Source organism: Lichenostomus cassidix, chromosome 2, assembly GCF_008360975.1.
Source record: "Lichenostomus cassidix isolate B80296 chromosome 2, HeHo_3.0, whole genome shotgun sequence".
Classification (NCBI taxonomy): Eukaryota; Metazoa; Chordata; class Aves; order Passeriformes; family Meliphagidae; genus Lichenostomus; species Lichenostomus cassidix.
The window spans coordinates 151,075,386-151,090,381 of NC_139482.1; the positions used below are offsets into that span (position 1 = coordinate 151,075,386).

Below are 14,996 nucleotides of genomic sequence, written 5' to 3' on the forward strand. Positions count from 1 at the left end.
CCATTATTATTCTGTGATATTATTTTAATTAGCAGAGTGGACCTTCCCATCAAACCTTATATCAAAATATAGTTAAATGTGATTTATATTAAACCAGCTTTTATTGGTGTCTTTGACAGTGACACTTTAATCAACCTAAACAATTAATTACATTACTTCTGTTGTGGAAGTGAACATGGTGTTCACCTTTTCCATGTCCCCGATTTTTCACTTTTCCCTCCTAATTCCCCACCAAGAAGATAAAAAACCCCTCTCCTGCTTTGAGTAAATCCAGAAAGCCCCACCAGAATAAATAAGAATAACTGCCAAAACCAAAGCACCCAGCAAAGGCCTCCTGGGGGAGAAAGGCTGCCAAAAAATAGATGGGAAAACACCTGGTTAGAAAGCCCCACCTAAAAAAGTAGTTAAGATTGAGCAAGGAGCTCACAAAAATAGAGGGGAAAGGGAAAAGAACCAATTTTAACAAAAAGAGGGGGGAAATGGCAAAGAAAAGTGAAACATAAATAGGGAAAAAGGGGGATGGACAATGATCAGAAGGGAAAATGCTGCTAAAAATGTTGATAACAAGAACAAGCTCCAAAATTCTCTCAAGCAAATTTGCTGAGTGTCACAGCCCCTCAGTCCTGCCCCCTTTGGATGTCACTCATCACCTGCAGGGTCTTGTGACCACAAATTTGGGGTGTTGTCACCTCCTGTCACCCGCACAGGGAAGAATTCCTTCCCAATATCCCAAATTCCCTCTGTCAGTTTCCAGCCATTCCCCCTCATCCTGTCACTCCAGGCTCTTCTCCAAAGATACCATTCAAATCAAACTTTTCACGGGAAACAAAGGCAGCAAATTCATTGCCACATTCTGTCCCTCCAGGATCCCATTGCCACAATCCTGTTACTGCTGGGGGGTGGCATCTGACCCCGAGGGAGGGAGCCTAGGACTCTACACCCTGAGAAAGCCTCAGGAGAGATGGCTCTACCAAATCCCACAGCCATGGAGTTCACCTTTTTGGAGAAAAGCTGCCAGGATGAAGGGACTGGGATAACCAGGGGATGGAACCAGATGTTCTTTAGGGTCCTTCCCAACCCAAACCATTCCACAAGGATTTAGGAGCACAACCTGTTCACCTCAACAGGGAGGACTCTTTAAAGGGAATTATCCAGGTTTGTTCCTGGGCCTCCTTTGGCCTGTGCACACCAGGCCTTCCTTTCCTCACAGTTTTTATTACTCCCTGGGAAGGTTGCTCAAGAACCAGGAGAGGACTCACATCCAGGATCTCAAGGGCTGAAATTATATTTCCCACTCCCTAAATCCAGTGTTACTCAAGAGGACTTTGTGACCGGTGGCTGAATTCCTGCGGCTCCTGCTCCCAGGTGGGACAAAAACATTTCCCAATTTCCCAGCTGGACACAGACACCTTTCAAAGAATCCCAGCAAACAGAAATGAAGACTTTATACAAATTTAGAAACTATTCAGAGTAATGTGACTATCAGGACAGCTGGGAGAGCAACTTCACTGACAGAGAAAATAGTCATCCCCAAAAAAGTGCTCTCCAGTCCTGAATGAGTCTTGTTTTCCAGTTTCATTTCTTAATGTTGGATTTGCAACTATCCAGATGGAATGGGGAGGGAGCAACATGTTAAATGATGGGATTAGAACATCAGCACTCACAGATTTGGATTGGGAAGACAGAGTTGAATTCGTGGGATTGGATTTTATTCCCAGTGTGTGCAGCAAATAAGACTCATGGAATGGTTTATGTTGGGAGAGACCTTCAGGATCATCCATTTCCACAATTTCCTTGATAGAAAAGTGCATTTAATTTTTTTTCATTCCTCCTCTTGTTTAATCGTTGGGAGGGTTTCAGAGTTGTCTCAAGCCTTTATATAACTTAAAAATATTAAAAGGTAACAGTCTCCCGTTTCCATGGTGACAGAGACAGCAGGAATTCATGGGCTTGAGTTGTTGGCATCTTGTGTTTAATCAAGATTTAAAAGGCAGAGGAATTTGCTTGGAGACTCCTGAAAAGCTCCAGGTAGAACAAAGAGAGGCCACAGCCAGGAACAGAATCATGGAATGGTTTGGTTTGGAAGGGACCTTGACCTTGTCCCCAAGTGCCACATCCACACGGATGTTAAATCCCACCAGGAATGGCACCCACCAGAGCTGGACCACCCTGCCAGGGAAGCATCCCTCTTTTCCCACTCCCTGCCACGGAATGGGATGTTTTCCACTATCCCAGGTTGCTCCAAGTCCTGTCCTTCCCAGCAGAAAGAACAATTTGCAAATGGATTTGAGTGATCATCACCCGGTCACGGTGGGATTGTCCTTCCCCAGGGATGAAAACAGGAATGTGGGGAAGAGGAGCTCCACCATGGATGTGAGGGACACCAGCTGAGAATCCCTGTCCCCTCTGGAGCACAGGAATGGATCAATCTCCCCACTGGGGTCCCTCAGGGACAGCCACCATTCCAAGACCGGGTCCTGGATCAAAGAGGGACATCCTCATTCCAGGCTCTGCTCTGCTGTCCCAAGGTTTTGGTTTGGGATCATGAGGTGACCCTCACCTCCAAAGGATTGGGAACAAAGGTCCTGGTTAGCTTAGGGTCCCAGGAATGGGAGGAATGACTGGGACAACTGGGGCTCACCCAGTCACCACTGGGATTGGGCTGTGCATCGGTGTCTGGATCCCACCAGAGCTGGAGTTGGAGAATGAAGCCTAGATTCCCAGGAATGGGGGGGATTCCTGAGGGTGTGGATGTGGGGGAGTGTTGGAGCACCCAAAACCCTTGGAGACATCCTGATTTCTCCCTGGAAGTGTCCAAAGCCAGGCGGGACAGGACTTGGAGCAACCTGGGGTAGTGGGAGGTGTCCCTGCCCATAGTGGCACCCGATGGAATTTCCTCCCAACCCAAACCATTCCATGATTTGATTATTGAATGGCCGTTCTCAGATCAGGATGCTTGGAGAAAAGGACAAAATTGCTCTTTTATTCTACCTAGACCAGATTAAATTTAAAAAAAAAATTAAAAAACCCAAAAATACACCCAGCCTAAAATTAAATGTTTCCAAATGTAGGAAACTAAATCCAAAGAGCAAAAGGAGCAGGAGAAAGAAGCCCCCAGGAAAACAGCAAAACGCCGCTGACTCACCCCTTCCCAGGCTCCATCCCGCTCCATGCACGTCCCAGAGGAGCTTGGAGGAGCAAACAGGACGGTTTTGGGTCCTTCTGCTCCCAAAAACCGCGGGTCGGACGTGAGGAAGCTCTCGCAGCTGTGGAAAAAAGAACATGTGAGCAGCACCCGGAGCCCCGGGCACGGCGGAGCCGCCGACGCCAGCACCATCCTGCTGAGACAGCCAGCAGGACAGCCGGCCAAATTCCTTGGAAATTTGCAAGTCAGGGATTGTGCTGAGGCTGGAAAGGGAATAAAAGGGTTTTGTGGTTGGTTTCGGACCGTGACTGAACTTGTCCCCTCCTGACAAATTGAAACTGATGAGCTGCTGCTCCCAGTTCCTTTAATTCCCAAAGTTTTGGCCACGGGGTGGAAGCTGCTCCGAGGTCTCGTGGTGTCCTCAATGCAGGTTTCACCCTGGCCAGGTGTCCTTCATCGTCCCAAAAATATTTTGGGGGCTTCATCCTCGAGGTGTTTGGGGTATTGGGGTTCGTTGATGGACATCACAGCGAGGGAATATCTGATGGAGCAGCAGGAAGAGGTGGTGGGATGGAGGGAAACCAGTTTGGAGTGGAAGGGATGAATTTCAGTAAGCTGGGGAGATTGGGCAGCCCCGGGGGGGTTGGAACCTCCCAGTTTGGGGTCTCCATCCCCATCCCAGTGACAGCAGGGAGGGAATGGGAACATGGATACGGATGGAGGGCAGGGGGGGTGTGGGGACACGGGGGGACAGTGAGGGGGAGGGGACACGGGTCCCACAGGGTACAGTGGGGTATTTTGGGGTGCAGGGGGACACCGGGGGGGGAGTGTCAGAGACCCCGTGGTGGCTCACGGGTCACACGGTGTGTCCCCACCCCCGTTCCCTATCGTGCGCCTCGGGAAATGCGAGATTACCGTATTTACAAATGTGGGTGCGCGCCGCGGTACCGTATTTTTTTGGGCGTGCGCATCACACCGGTACCGTATTTCCCAGCGCGCATGCGCACCACCACTGCCGTTATTTCAAATGCGCATGTACAAAATAAATACCGGCTTTTTAGCGTCCGCATCGCTCCGGTACCGTAATTTCACTGTGCGCATGCGCATTGGAAGTAACGGCTTCTGAATGCGCATCGCCCGTTACCGTAATTTCAGATGCGCATGCGCGCTACGAACGCAGGAATTCCACATGCACATCGCGCACTTACCGTAATTTCAGATGCGCATGCGCATATTAAGTACCGTATTTTGAATGCTCATCTACAGTTACCGTAATTCCAAGAGTGCACGCGCATCCCAAGTCTCGTAGTTCCAAATGAGCCTCACGCAAGTACCGTATTTACAAAAGTGCGTTGTGCCTCAACTACCGTAATTCCAAAAGCGCTTCACACCGCGATACCGTAATTCCAAATGCGCACGCGCACCACCACTACCGTATTTCCAAATGCACGCCAAAGCAGAAGTACTGTAATTACAAATACGCATGCGCATCCCAAGTACCGTATTTCCAAAGGTGCTTATCTACCGTATTTCTCAATGAGCATCACCGTTTCCAAACGCGCCTGCGCGCCACGACTACCGTAATTACAAGTGTATAGCACACGCACATGACTCCCAGCGCGCATGCGCAGCGGGACTGCTGTAGTTCTCGCACGTGACACGAGACCTACGCTTTCAAAATGCGCATGCGCACAACTACCGTATTTCCAAATGCGCACACGCCACAGCTACCGTATTTCCAAGCGCGCATCCGAACGTAACTACCGTAATTCCAAGTGAGCAACACACAACTACCGTATTTCCACCTGCTCGTGCGCATTATAAACTACCGCAATTGCGGGCGCGCGCCGCACACCAGGGATTACCGTAATTCTCGGTGCGCATGCGCATTACGCACACCGCCTTTCCCCGCCCGCGAGCGCCGCGCTACCGTAATTCTCCGAGCGTGCGCGCACACCCCGACCCATCCTCCTACCCCTCCCATCATCCCCCGCGAGGGTTTCCCCGCCCCCTCATTTGGATAAGGGCGTGGTTTTGCCGCAGGAGGGGGCGTGTCCCCGACGTGGCCACGCCTCCCAGCTCGGCCCCCATTGGCCGCGCCGCCGTTGTCGCTGGTGACGGGGACGCGGCGCTCAGAGCGCGCCGGGAGCGGCCGCGGCGGGCACGGAGCGAGGAGGGGCCGGGGGGGGTTCGGGGTCGGGCACGGGGGGGGCCATGGGAGCCCGAACCGGGACCGGGACCGGCGGCGGCGAGCGGTAGAGCCGCCGGGGATCATGGCGGAGAGGTGAGAAGCGGCATCGCGGCGGGGAGGAGCGGGGATTTGGGGAGGGGGGGTGGGCTGGGTGGGGGGGCTGCACCTCCTGTGCCAAACCCACCCAAAACCCCTTTAGGGAGCCCGAATTGCATCCTACTTCTCCTCCTATGGCGCTTATGGCGGTGCCCCCCCACCTTCGAGGTGTCCTTGGGGGGTCTTTACCCTCCCCATCGTCACTTCGGGGGGGTCTCGGGGCTTTTTTGGGGAGGGGGTGTTTCCCTCCCCCTCTGGTACCGCCTGGATTTTGGGGTGCGGGGGGGTTAACGCCACCTGCGCTGCAGCCAGGTGTTGGTTTGGCTGGAGGATTCCAAGCCCCCCTCCCAGATTTTGGTGCATGGAGATGGGGGGGGGGCTGGATGCGCCCACCTGGATCCCTGTGGCTGCGGGAAGGGGATGGAAAAGGAAAAGGGGGATGGAGCTCAACCCCACCCTGGATTTCGGGGAGAATCGGAAAAGGAGGTGGGGGGGGACTGGATCCCATCCTGCTGCCGATGGAGGGTCCGGATCCCACCGCTGGGAGGGAGGGGGGGCTGGATTCCACCCTGCTCCCTCTGGAAGGGGTTATGGAGGTGTTGGATCCCACCTGGAGGGGTTGGATCCCTCCCTGATCCTCGTGGGGAGAGGTTTATGGAGGGGCTGCATCCCACCCTGCTTCCTATGGAGGGGCTGGATCCCACCCTGTTCCTCGGGAAGGTGCTGGATCCCACCCTCTTCCCTCTGGAGGGGTTTTATGGAGGGGCTGGATCCCATCCTGCTCCTCTGGAGGGGTGGAATCCCACTCTGCTTCCCATGGAGGGGGTTTGGAGGGGCTGCATCCCACCCTGCTCCCTATAGAGGGGTCGAATCCCACCCTCTTCTCTATGAGGGGGCTTTATGGAGGGGCTGGATGCCACCCTGTTCCTCGGGAAGGTGCTGGATCCCACCCTGTTCCCCTTGAGGGGTTTCATGGAGGGGCTGGATCCCACCCTGCTCCCTGTGGAGAGCTGAAATCCCACCCTGTTGCCTTTTTGGGGGTGATGTGGAGGTGCTGGATCCCATCCCGCTCCCCATGGAAGGCTTTTGGAAGGCTGCAGGACGGGGGGGTTGAATCCCACCCTCCTCCCTCGGGAGGGGGTGACACATCCAACCCCATCCCGCTCCCCCTGGATGGCCGGGATGGATCCCATGGGATGCAGGAGGTGTTTTCATGGAGGTGTAAGGTGTGGCAGGGCGAGGGGGGAGCAGCTCCCGGTGGGTGCGGGGGGCGTGGGAATGGGTGTGGATGCAGGGATGCGCCGGGAAGGAAAGGAAAGGAAGGGAAGGGGAGCGGGCAGGGATGGAGCTGGGTGGGATGGAGAGGGAGGGAGGGGGGGGCTGCAGCGGGATGCGCAGCGCCGGAATTCGGGGCGGGGATCTGGAGGACCGAATCCACCGGTTTTGGGAAAGGTGGAGGGGGAGAAACGCCGGAGTTGTGTTGTTCGGGATTTATTTATTTCACATGGACGGCGGAGCCGCTGGTTTGGGAATTTTTTCCCCCTCTTCCCTGCGCCGTTTCCCCCATTCCCTGCATTTCCCTTCGGCTGCAAAAACTGCGGGGTGGGAATGGAGCTGTTTATTAATTTCGCTATCTGTTAATTTCGTTATTTATTTATTTCATTATTTATTTATTTGGTCGTTAATTTATCTCGTTATTTATTGAGGAATCGCTCGAGTTATTGATTTATCCCGTTATTTATTCCCACTTTAACCAACCCCTTGAGTGACCTCTACGGAGAAATCCGCAGCTGCTCCGTGGCTCTGGAGCCTCACCTGGCACACGCAGCTGGGTGGGATTAACGGGGGAAAAAAAACCCCAAAACACGTTTTCCATAGAAAATGGATGGATTTGGGATGTTTGGAGGGAGCTGTTGGGGCCCTGCGAGCAGCAGGTGGCTCGGACAGGGCTGGAATTGGGATGTGATGCTTCCCTTGGTGCTTCCGTGTCCATCCAGGGTTGGTTGGGCTCCTTCCTCCATGGAATGTCTTTTCCCGGATGGATGTTCGTTGATCCCAAAACCAGTTGGATTTGGTGCTGCTGGAGTGGGAAAGGGATGATTTTGGGGAAGGGGGAGAGTGGCGAGATTCGGTTTTGAATGTGGATTAGCCCAGGAATGTGGGATCTCAGATTATTTGTGCCGGGTGTGATTTTGTGTTGGATTTTGGAGTTCTCTGAGCCCCATTCCATGTGGATTTTGGGGGAAATAAGGGTTGTATTCCTTCCCCATCCCTCGGGATGGGTGGGAGAGGAAGAGCTTGAGGCATGCAGCATCCATCCCCTTCTTCCAAAGGGTTTTCATGGAATATCCTGAATTACGGAATCCTGGAATGATTTGGGTTGGAAGAGGCCTTAAATCCCACCTAATCCCAAACCCCTGCCATGGGACAGGACACTTTCCACTATCCCAGGTTGCTCCAAACCATATCCAGCCTGGCTTGGAGTTGGAATGCAGGATCTTGGAATCACTGACCAGGAGCAATTCTAGGCCTAAAAGCCTAAATTTGGATGAATTGAACTCCAAAAATCAGAGTTTCACATCACTGGTGGCTGCACAAAAACCTAGGATGGATTTTCGGGATAATCCCAACATTAATCCCCTTGGGAAAGAGCATTTCAGTGCTTCCTTTGGGGAGGCCCCCATTTTCCAGGGAATTCTTTGCTTTTCCCACCCAAATCTGTGGTTCCTGGATTTTTCCCGCTGTAAATCCAGGCAATCCAAGGTCTGGGCTGTCTGGGAGCCAGATGTCTTCAGGCTGTTTTTTTCCAGAGGGGCTGGAGATGGGTTCAAAGGGATTTTGGGAATGTCCCGCTGTACTGTGGGATTGGCTGCCGGGGTGGTGGGAGCAAAGAAAGGTCAGGGATTTATGGAAACGTTTAGGCTGGAAAAAGACCCTTAAAGTCATGGAGTCCAGCCAGAAAAAGGTTGGAAGGAAGGGGAGACTCCTGAAGGTTTTCCAAATCCCGACTCATGTTGAGTTTCACGACAGATTTGCCTGATATCCATGAAGATTGGTCTGTTCACACATTTACTCTGATTTTTTAAAAAATTTATTTATTGCTGCCATGGTTTTGTTGGGACAAGGAGCCACTTTTTACCCCTGATGCAACCCCAAAGTGTTTTTTATGGATTGTCCAACTTTTTTAGGGTTTCCAGTCGTTTATATGATTGGATCATTCCAAATGATCCAAAATAATTTTTTTTAAAGGTGTTTTAAGGAATTCCAGGCTTCTAAATAAAAAGTGGGAATATTGTGCATGTGGTTGGTTGGACATCACACTTCCTAGGAATGTGTCATTCCATGAAAATCCTGTCCTGTGGACCACCAAATCCCTCCTTTAGTGGGAAGGTGGAGCATCCCTGATGCATCCCATAGGTTCTCCCAATGGATAATCCCAACATCCTCAGGTAGAGCTCCAGGGAAGGAATTCTCTCAACTTCGTGCTCCTTTCAGGCTTTTTTCCCCCTCCATTTCCCAGAGAATTTGGATGAATCCATGGTTCTGTACCTGGATTTGAAGGTGACCTACTTAGCCCTTGATCCCAAAGTTCCAGGCGTTCAGCTCCTGCCACCACAGAGGGATTTTCTCCTGGAAAATTCCTGTTTGCTTGGCCCTTTAATAGTGTTGGTGTAGACAAATTCCCTCCAAAATTCCAGGGAGGAATTGCTTTAGGTAGTGAATGAATTAGTTAGGAATGAATTAGTAGCTTCCTGAATCCCAGGAATGTCTCGTGGCTTTTCCTTGTCCAGGTCAATTTATTTCTCCTGGATCAGTCCAACACCCCAATCCACATTTAGGAAGATCCAGGGAAAGTTTTTCTGGATAATTTTCCACCTAAGCAATAATCCGAATATTGGATGATGCATCTCATGGGATAATCTTGGTTTAAAGGTGGTTTGGGAAAATGCTCAAACCATTCCCAGAAAACCAAAGCCTTGCGGTGCCGTCGTTCTTTTCCTTAAAAAATGATGGATTTTGGAGTCCCACCTCTGGGAATTTGGGAACAGACACCACAGAAACCCAACCAAACAACCCAACAACCTTTAAAAAACCCCAAATCCAAACCACAATCCCACAACTGGGAAGTCAGGCAGATTCCAGAGTCAAATCTGTGTCAAATCGCATAAAATCACACATTCTCTGATGGTGAGACAGAGCAGTGGAGGGGCTTGGATTTAGGGGAGGGATCCCAAATCATTGGATCTGGGATTTTTGGGCTGGGCTGTGGCTGCTGTCGCTGTTTCATGGAGTTTTTATTTGGGAATGTTTGCTCCGGATTATAAGTATCGGTGGGAATTTCATGTTGGCAGCTGGTTAAGATTATTCCAAGTGTTCCAGCGACCTCTTCCTCCAAAAAATCCTTTAAATCACCATTCCCTGCTCTTCCTCCATCCTCTCCCTCCCGCATTTTTGCTCCAGTGATTATTTCCTTACATGCTCTAAATAACGCATTGAACCCCGACCTTTCCTCTTCCTCCTCTGGCTCTTCCCAAAAATAAACATTCCGGCTGGAATTTATTATTTTTTCCCCCCACTTTCCAACTCATCCAGCCTGGCTATTTTTAATTCCAGCCGCCAAGAAGTGTCTGAGGGATAAATGTGCTCCAGGTGCTGAGGGAAAAAAGTGGAGCACTCCAGATCTCCCTGTGCCCTTGGGAATTAGTGGTTATCCCTGAAACTCTTCCCAAATGGATCCCGAAATCCCTTTTTTTTTTTGTTTTCCAGCTCCTGAAAGGATCACATTGTGCTGTTCCAATGGGAGGTGCCTCCTGTCTTAAATTCTTGATCCCTTGCTCTTTCCTTGACCTTCACAGATCCAGGGATTGGATTTATTTCCCTCCTCCTGCCCTTTAAACGTTCCCACATCCAGCTCCCCCATCCTTATTTTTAGGGAATAAATCTGCCAATCTCAGTTTTTAGGGAGGTAAAAGCATCACTCTGACTTTCGGGAAGTTGGATATCCCCATCTCCATATTCCCGAGGGGAAAATATATCTTATTTCCCGATTTTTCCAAGTCTTTCCCAGCAATAAATGGGAAGGAGGTGGGAAGAGGCAGTGGAGTGACCCAGCAGTATCATTTGAAAAGCAGGAATTGCTTTTCCTGCAGGGAAAAACATGGAGATTTCTGAGTGTTGAGAAACATCTTGTAAAACTTGGAGCAAATGAGGCCTGAAATGGACTCTCAGAGGGAGGAGGTTTTTCCTGTTGGATTTTCCTGGCAGTGGGATTCTGGGAGGTTTTGCTCCTGGCTGGAATGGGGGTTGGAAGTTTGGTTTCCTGGCTGGAATGGGGGTTGGAAGTTTGGTTTCTGGGCTGGAGCAGAGCTTTTGGAATTGGGGGTGACGGTGGAGTTTCCTCACTGGTTAAAATGCTGGAAAAGATGGAGAAGGATATCGGTGATCTCTGGGCTTGGATGTGGCAGAGAGGGGAGGATTAGCGAATCATGGAATGGTTTGGGTGGGAGGGGTCCTTAAAAATCACGAAATTCCATGGGCAGGGACACCTTCCACTATCCCAAGTTGCTCCAACCTGGCCTTGGACACTTCCAGGGATGGGCAACCACGGAATTCTCTGGGAATTCCATTCCAGCCCCACACCACCCTCCCAAGGAGGAATTCCTTCCCAATATCTCATCTAAATTTCCACTTTTCCACAGGGAAGCCATTCCCTGTGTCCTGTCACTCCATCCCTTATCCCAAGTCCCTCCCCAGCTCTCCTGGAGCCCCTTGAGGCACCGGAAGGGGCTCTAAAATTTCCCTGGATTCTTCCCTTCTCCAGTTGAACACCCCAAACCCTATTCCCACTTTCCCAGGATTTCCCCAGGCCATGACTGCCTTTGTCCACACTGTCCATTTTTTCTTCACCACCAAAAAGCATGGAAAAACCCCTGGATTGAAGCATGGCTCCTTCCTTCAGGTGTTTTCCCTACGGAAAACCCACGTGCCCGATCCGTTTGTGCCCAAGCCGGATTCCAGCGGATTCTGGGCCACCTCTCCCTGAGTTGCTGACATTTCCTGCCTGCCTCGTTGCATTTTTATTGATCTTCCCTCTCTGCTCCGTGCCCTGCCGGAATGGAAATGACTTCCAACGGGGTTTGGAAAGCCGTTGGAAAAATGTTACTTTGGGAAGCGGCGCTATGGAATGATGGGGTTTTTATTGATCTCCCTCGTGTGCTTCACACCCGGCTGGGAAAAGTCGTGGAAAAGCATGGAAAAGTGCAATTCTTTATGGGATGGAAACGGGGTGGTTTCCTGTCTGGGAGAAGTGGATGGGTGATGAGATGCTATGGAATAATGGCAGAATTTCGGTTCCTTTAGAATTTCAACCCGCCGTCGGTCTGGGATGCTGGGACCAATCAAATTGTGGAATTGTGGAATGGTTTGGGTTGGAAGAGGATGTAAAAATCATCCAATTTCACCCCCTTGCCATGGGAAGGGAGAATTTCCACTATCCCAGGTTGCTCCAGCCTGGCCTTGGACACTTCCAGGGGTGGAGCAGCCACAACTTCTCTGGGAATTCCATTCCAGAGCCTCCCCACCCTCACAGAGAGGAATTTTTTCCCAAAATCCCATCTAATCCTGCCTTTTGTCCATGTGAAGCCATTCCCCCTTGTCCTGTAATTCCATGCCTTTTTCTAAAGCCCTTTTCCAGCTTTTTTTGGGACCCCTTTGGACTCTAAATCCTTTCCAAGGTCCCAAATGAAGCTGTCCCTGTATTCTGAGCTCCAGGTGGACTCAGAATTGATAATGCTGCTGCTTGGAGAGCCCATCTTCCTTCTTTTCCGTATTCCATAGTTATTTTTTGTCTTTTTGGTGTCCATTTTTTAATTCCTCACGTTCAGGGATGCATCCCAAGCTACCCCAAGCACAGGCACAAGGATTTGTGGATACATGGATAAGTCCTCAATTTTATTGGGAATTAAGCTGCCTCTTAAGGGTTTTCTGGATCCACTGAGAGACCTGGAGTTGGATTTCTGGATGCTTCCTAAGCTTCTTTGCTCACTTTAATCCAAAGGGTGCATCCATGGATCCATGTCCCCTAAAAGACAGGGAAGGGAGGAATTCTGTGGAGGTTTTTTTTGGGTTGCTTGGAAAAAAATAATAATAGAACAGAATTCCTTGTCAAGAATTAATGTGGTTGGAATTATTTGGGAAGAATTAGGGAAAGGCATGAGGCAGAAAAATCCCAGTTGGGAGCAGAGGAATCCAGGGATTTGTGCTCACGGATCTCTGACCACATCAGCGGGTTCTGGGTGAGGTGGGAGGGGATTTTCCTCCACTTCCCAGAAAAAATAGTGGGATTTGGATCAGAGGTTGTCAGGTGAGACTGCTGGACTAGGAATCATCCACATGGCTGGAATTCTTAATCATGGAATCATGGAATGGATTGGAATTAAAGATCATCTCATTCCATGAGACACTTTCCCCTATCCCAGGTTGCTCCAAGCCCTGTCCAACCTGGCCTTGGACACTTCCAGGGATGGGGCAGCCATGGAATTCTCTGGGAATTCCATTCCAGCTCCTCACCACCCTCCCTGTAACAAACTCCTTCCTTAAATCCAGTCTAAGTGGATCAGGAACCCCACTGGGTTGGAGGTCTTGGATTGGTGACTCCTGTGGGGATGGTGCTAGGCCAGGAGCAGCTTCCCTCAGGATTAGCATGTTCCTAATTAAGTGTGGCTGGATTAAATGGAGCAGCCGGGCCACAAAAGCATGGAAAAACCTCTTAATTTTCCTGTAATTCCACATTAAATTGATTTTCATCGCGCCCTCTGCCTCTCCCAAGCTGCAGAGAGCATTCCCTTCCCTATTCTCATCTTCTGTGCCATTTTCAGGAGGTGCCATCGGATCTCTCAGAGCTCCCAGGTAGGGGAAAATTCCAAATGAATTTTTAGGAAACTTTTATTTTCCCCCTTCTCCTGTGTCTCTGACATCTCCTGAATGTCACCTTGAGGAATCCATATCGGAGTGTGGCAGCTCCATGCCAGGGATTTTCTCTCTGGAAGGAGGTGGTGCTCCCCAAAAAAGTTCCCACAGTGGCCCAGAGAACACATTTTCCATCTGGGAATTTTCTGTTTTAATAGGGAGTGCTTGAGGTTTTTTCTATTGAGGAAAATCCTGTGCCCAGGACTCCAAACCTGGATAAATGACTCCAGAATAATTCCTGGTCTGTCACACTCCAGCTCACCTGAACAATTCCCCCTTTGTTTCCTCCGCTGGGAGGGAGAAGTGGCATGGAAAGGGATTTTTATCAGGGTGGAAGTTGGAATAAGATCAAAGAATGGGTTGGGTTGGGAGGGAACTTGAAAATAATTCCCAACCCTTTTCCATGGGCAGGGACATCTCCCACTGTCCCAGGTTGCTCCAAGCCCCATCCTGGCCTTGGACTCTTCCAGGGATGGAGCAGCCACAAAATTCTCTGGAAATTCCAATTCAAGGCTTCACCACCCTCATCATAATGCTTGGAGCACAAAATGAGGTTTTTGTGGGAAAACCCGTGGGAATAACCCATGGAATAACACAGGGAGAAAAATCTGATCATCTCCAGGTTCCCCCAAAGTGAATTTGGGAAGCTCCAAACAGGACATTAACCCAAACCCTTGGGAAAAGCCAAGCTGGATGTGCAGAAGGAGCAGAATCCTCCATTTCCTGATGTTTTTCCATGGAAGAAAATCCCGATCCAGACTTTTAAGCCACTTCTAAGCCTCATTCCATGTGTTCCTCAGGCGTTGCCTCAGTGATCAGCCCACGGAGGGTCTTTGGCTTTTGGATTTCTGTCCTTTTGGCAGTAAGGATAATAGGAAAATCAGGATACTCCTGACAAGTGCAAATGTCATTCCTTAAGGGTTTTACTTATGGGAAAAGCAGCCTTTTGGTGATGTAATTTTGAGGGAATACCTGGCTTGTGTGGCCAGGAGGATCAGAGAAGTGACATTCCCACCGTGCTGAGGGATCTCAAATCCTGGGATTGGTTTTGGAGCCCTCGTGACAAGGAGGACATTGAGGGGCTGGAGCATGTCCAGGGATGGGAATGGATTTGGGAAAGACTCTGGAGCACCTGGGGCAGCTCATCCTGGAGAAAAGGAGGTTTTTTAAGGATAAATAAACTGAGTTTAAGGGTTGTCCCTCCTTGTGTCAAATCCCACTGGGAAGCCGGGAATTCCAATTCCCTTCTTTGTTCCCTTTCCCTCAAATGAAACATGGAAAACACCTAAATTTGGAAAACTGAGCCTGGGGCAGCAGATTGGATATTTTAGTGCCATGAGGAAGGTTTTTTCCAGAGAACTTGGAGAAGGGAATTGCAGAGGGTACAAATCTGCCCGCGGAAGCAATTAAAGGTTATCGGTGACTCACGGATCTCCCTCCACCCACATTCCCTGATCCAAGCATCTCATTCCTCTTTTCCTGATTCATGTCAAGTTTTTCTGGGTGGTAGAAATAATTCATCCCTCAGGGAGGCTTCAGGGAGACCTTAGAGGCCCTTCTGGTGCCTAAGGGGCTCCAGAAGAGCTGGAGAGGTAT

At 50.2% G+C, this 14,996-nt stretch overlaps 1 protein-coding gene across 1 annotated transcript in view; it reads left to right on the plus strand.

Moving 5' to 3' along the window:
• The first annotated feature begins 5,293 nt into the window (after positions 1-5,293).
• LOC146442588 (rho GTPase-activating protein 39-like) overlaps positions 5,294-14,996 on the plus strand; it is a 100,190-nt gene continuing 90,487 nt past the window's right edge. The window contains exon 1 of the mRNA XM_085053739.1: positions 5,294-5,429. Within this exon, the coding sequence (XP_084909865.1) occupies positions 5,419-5,429 (11 nt within the window). The 5' untranslated portion in view covers positions 5,294-5,418. The remainder of the gene's footprint in view (positions 5,430-14,996) is intronic.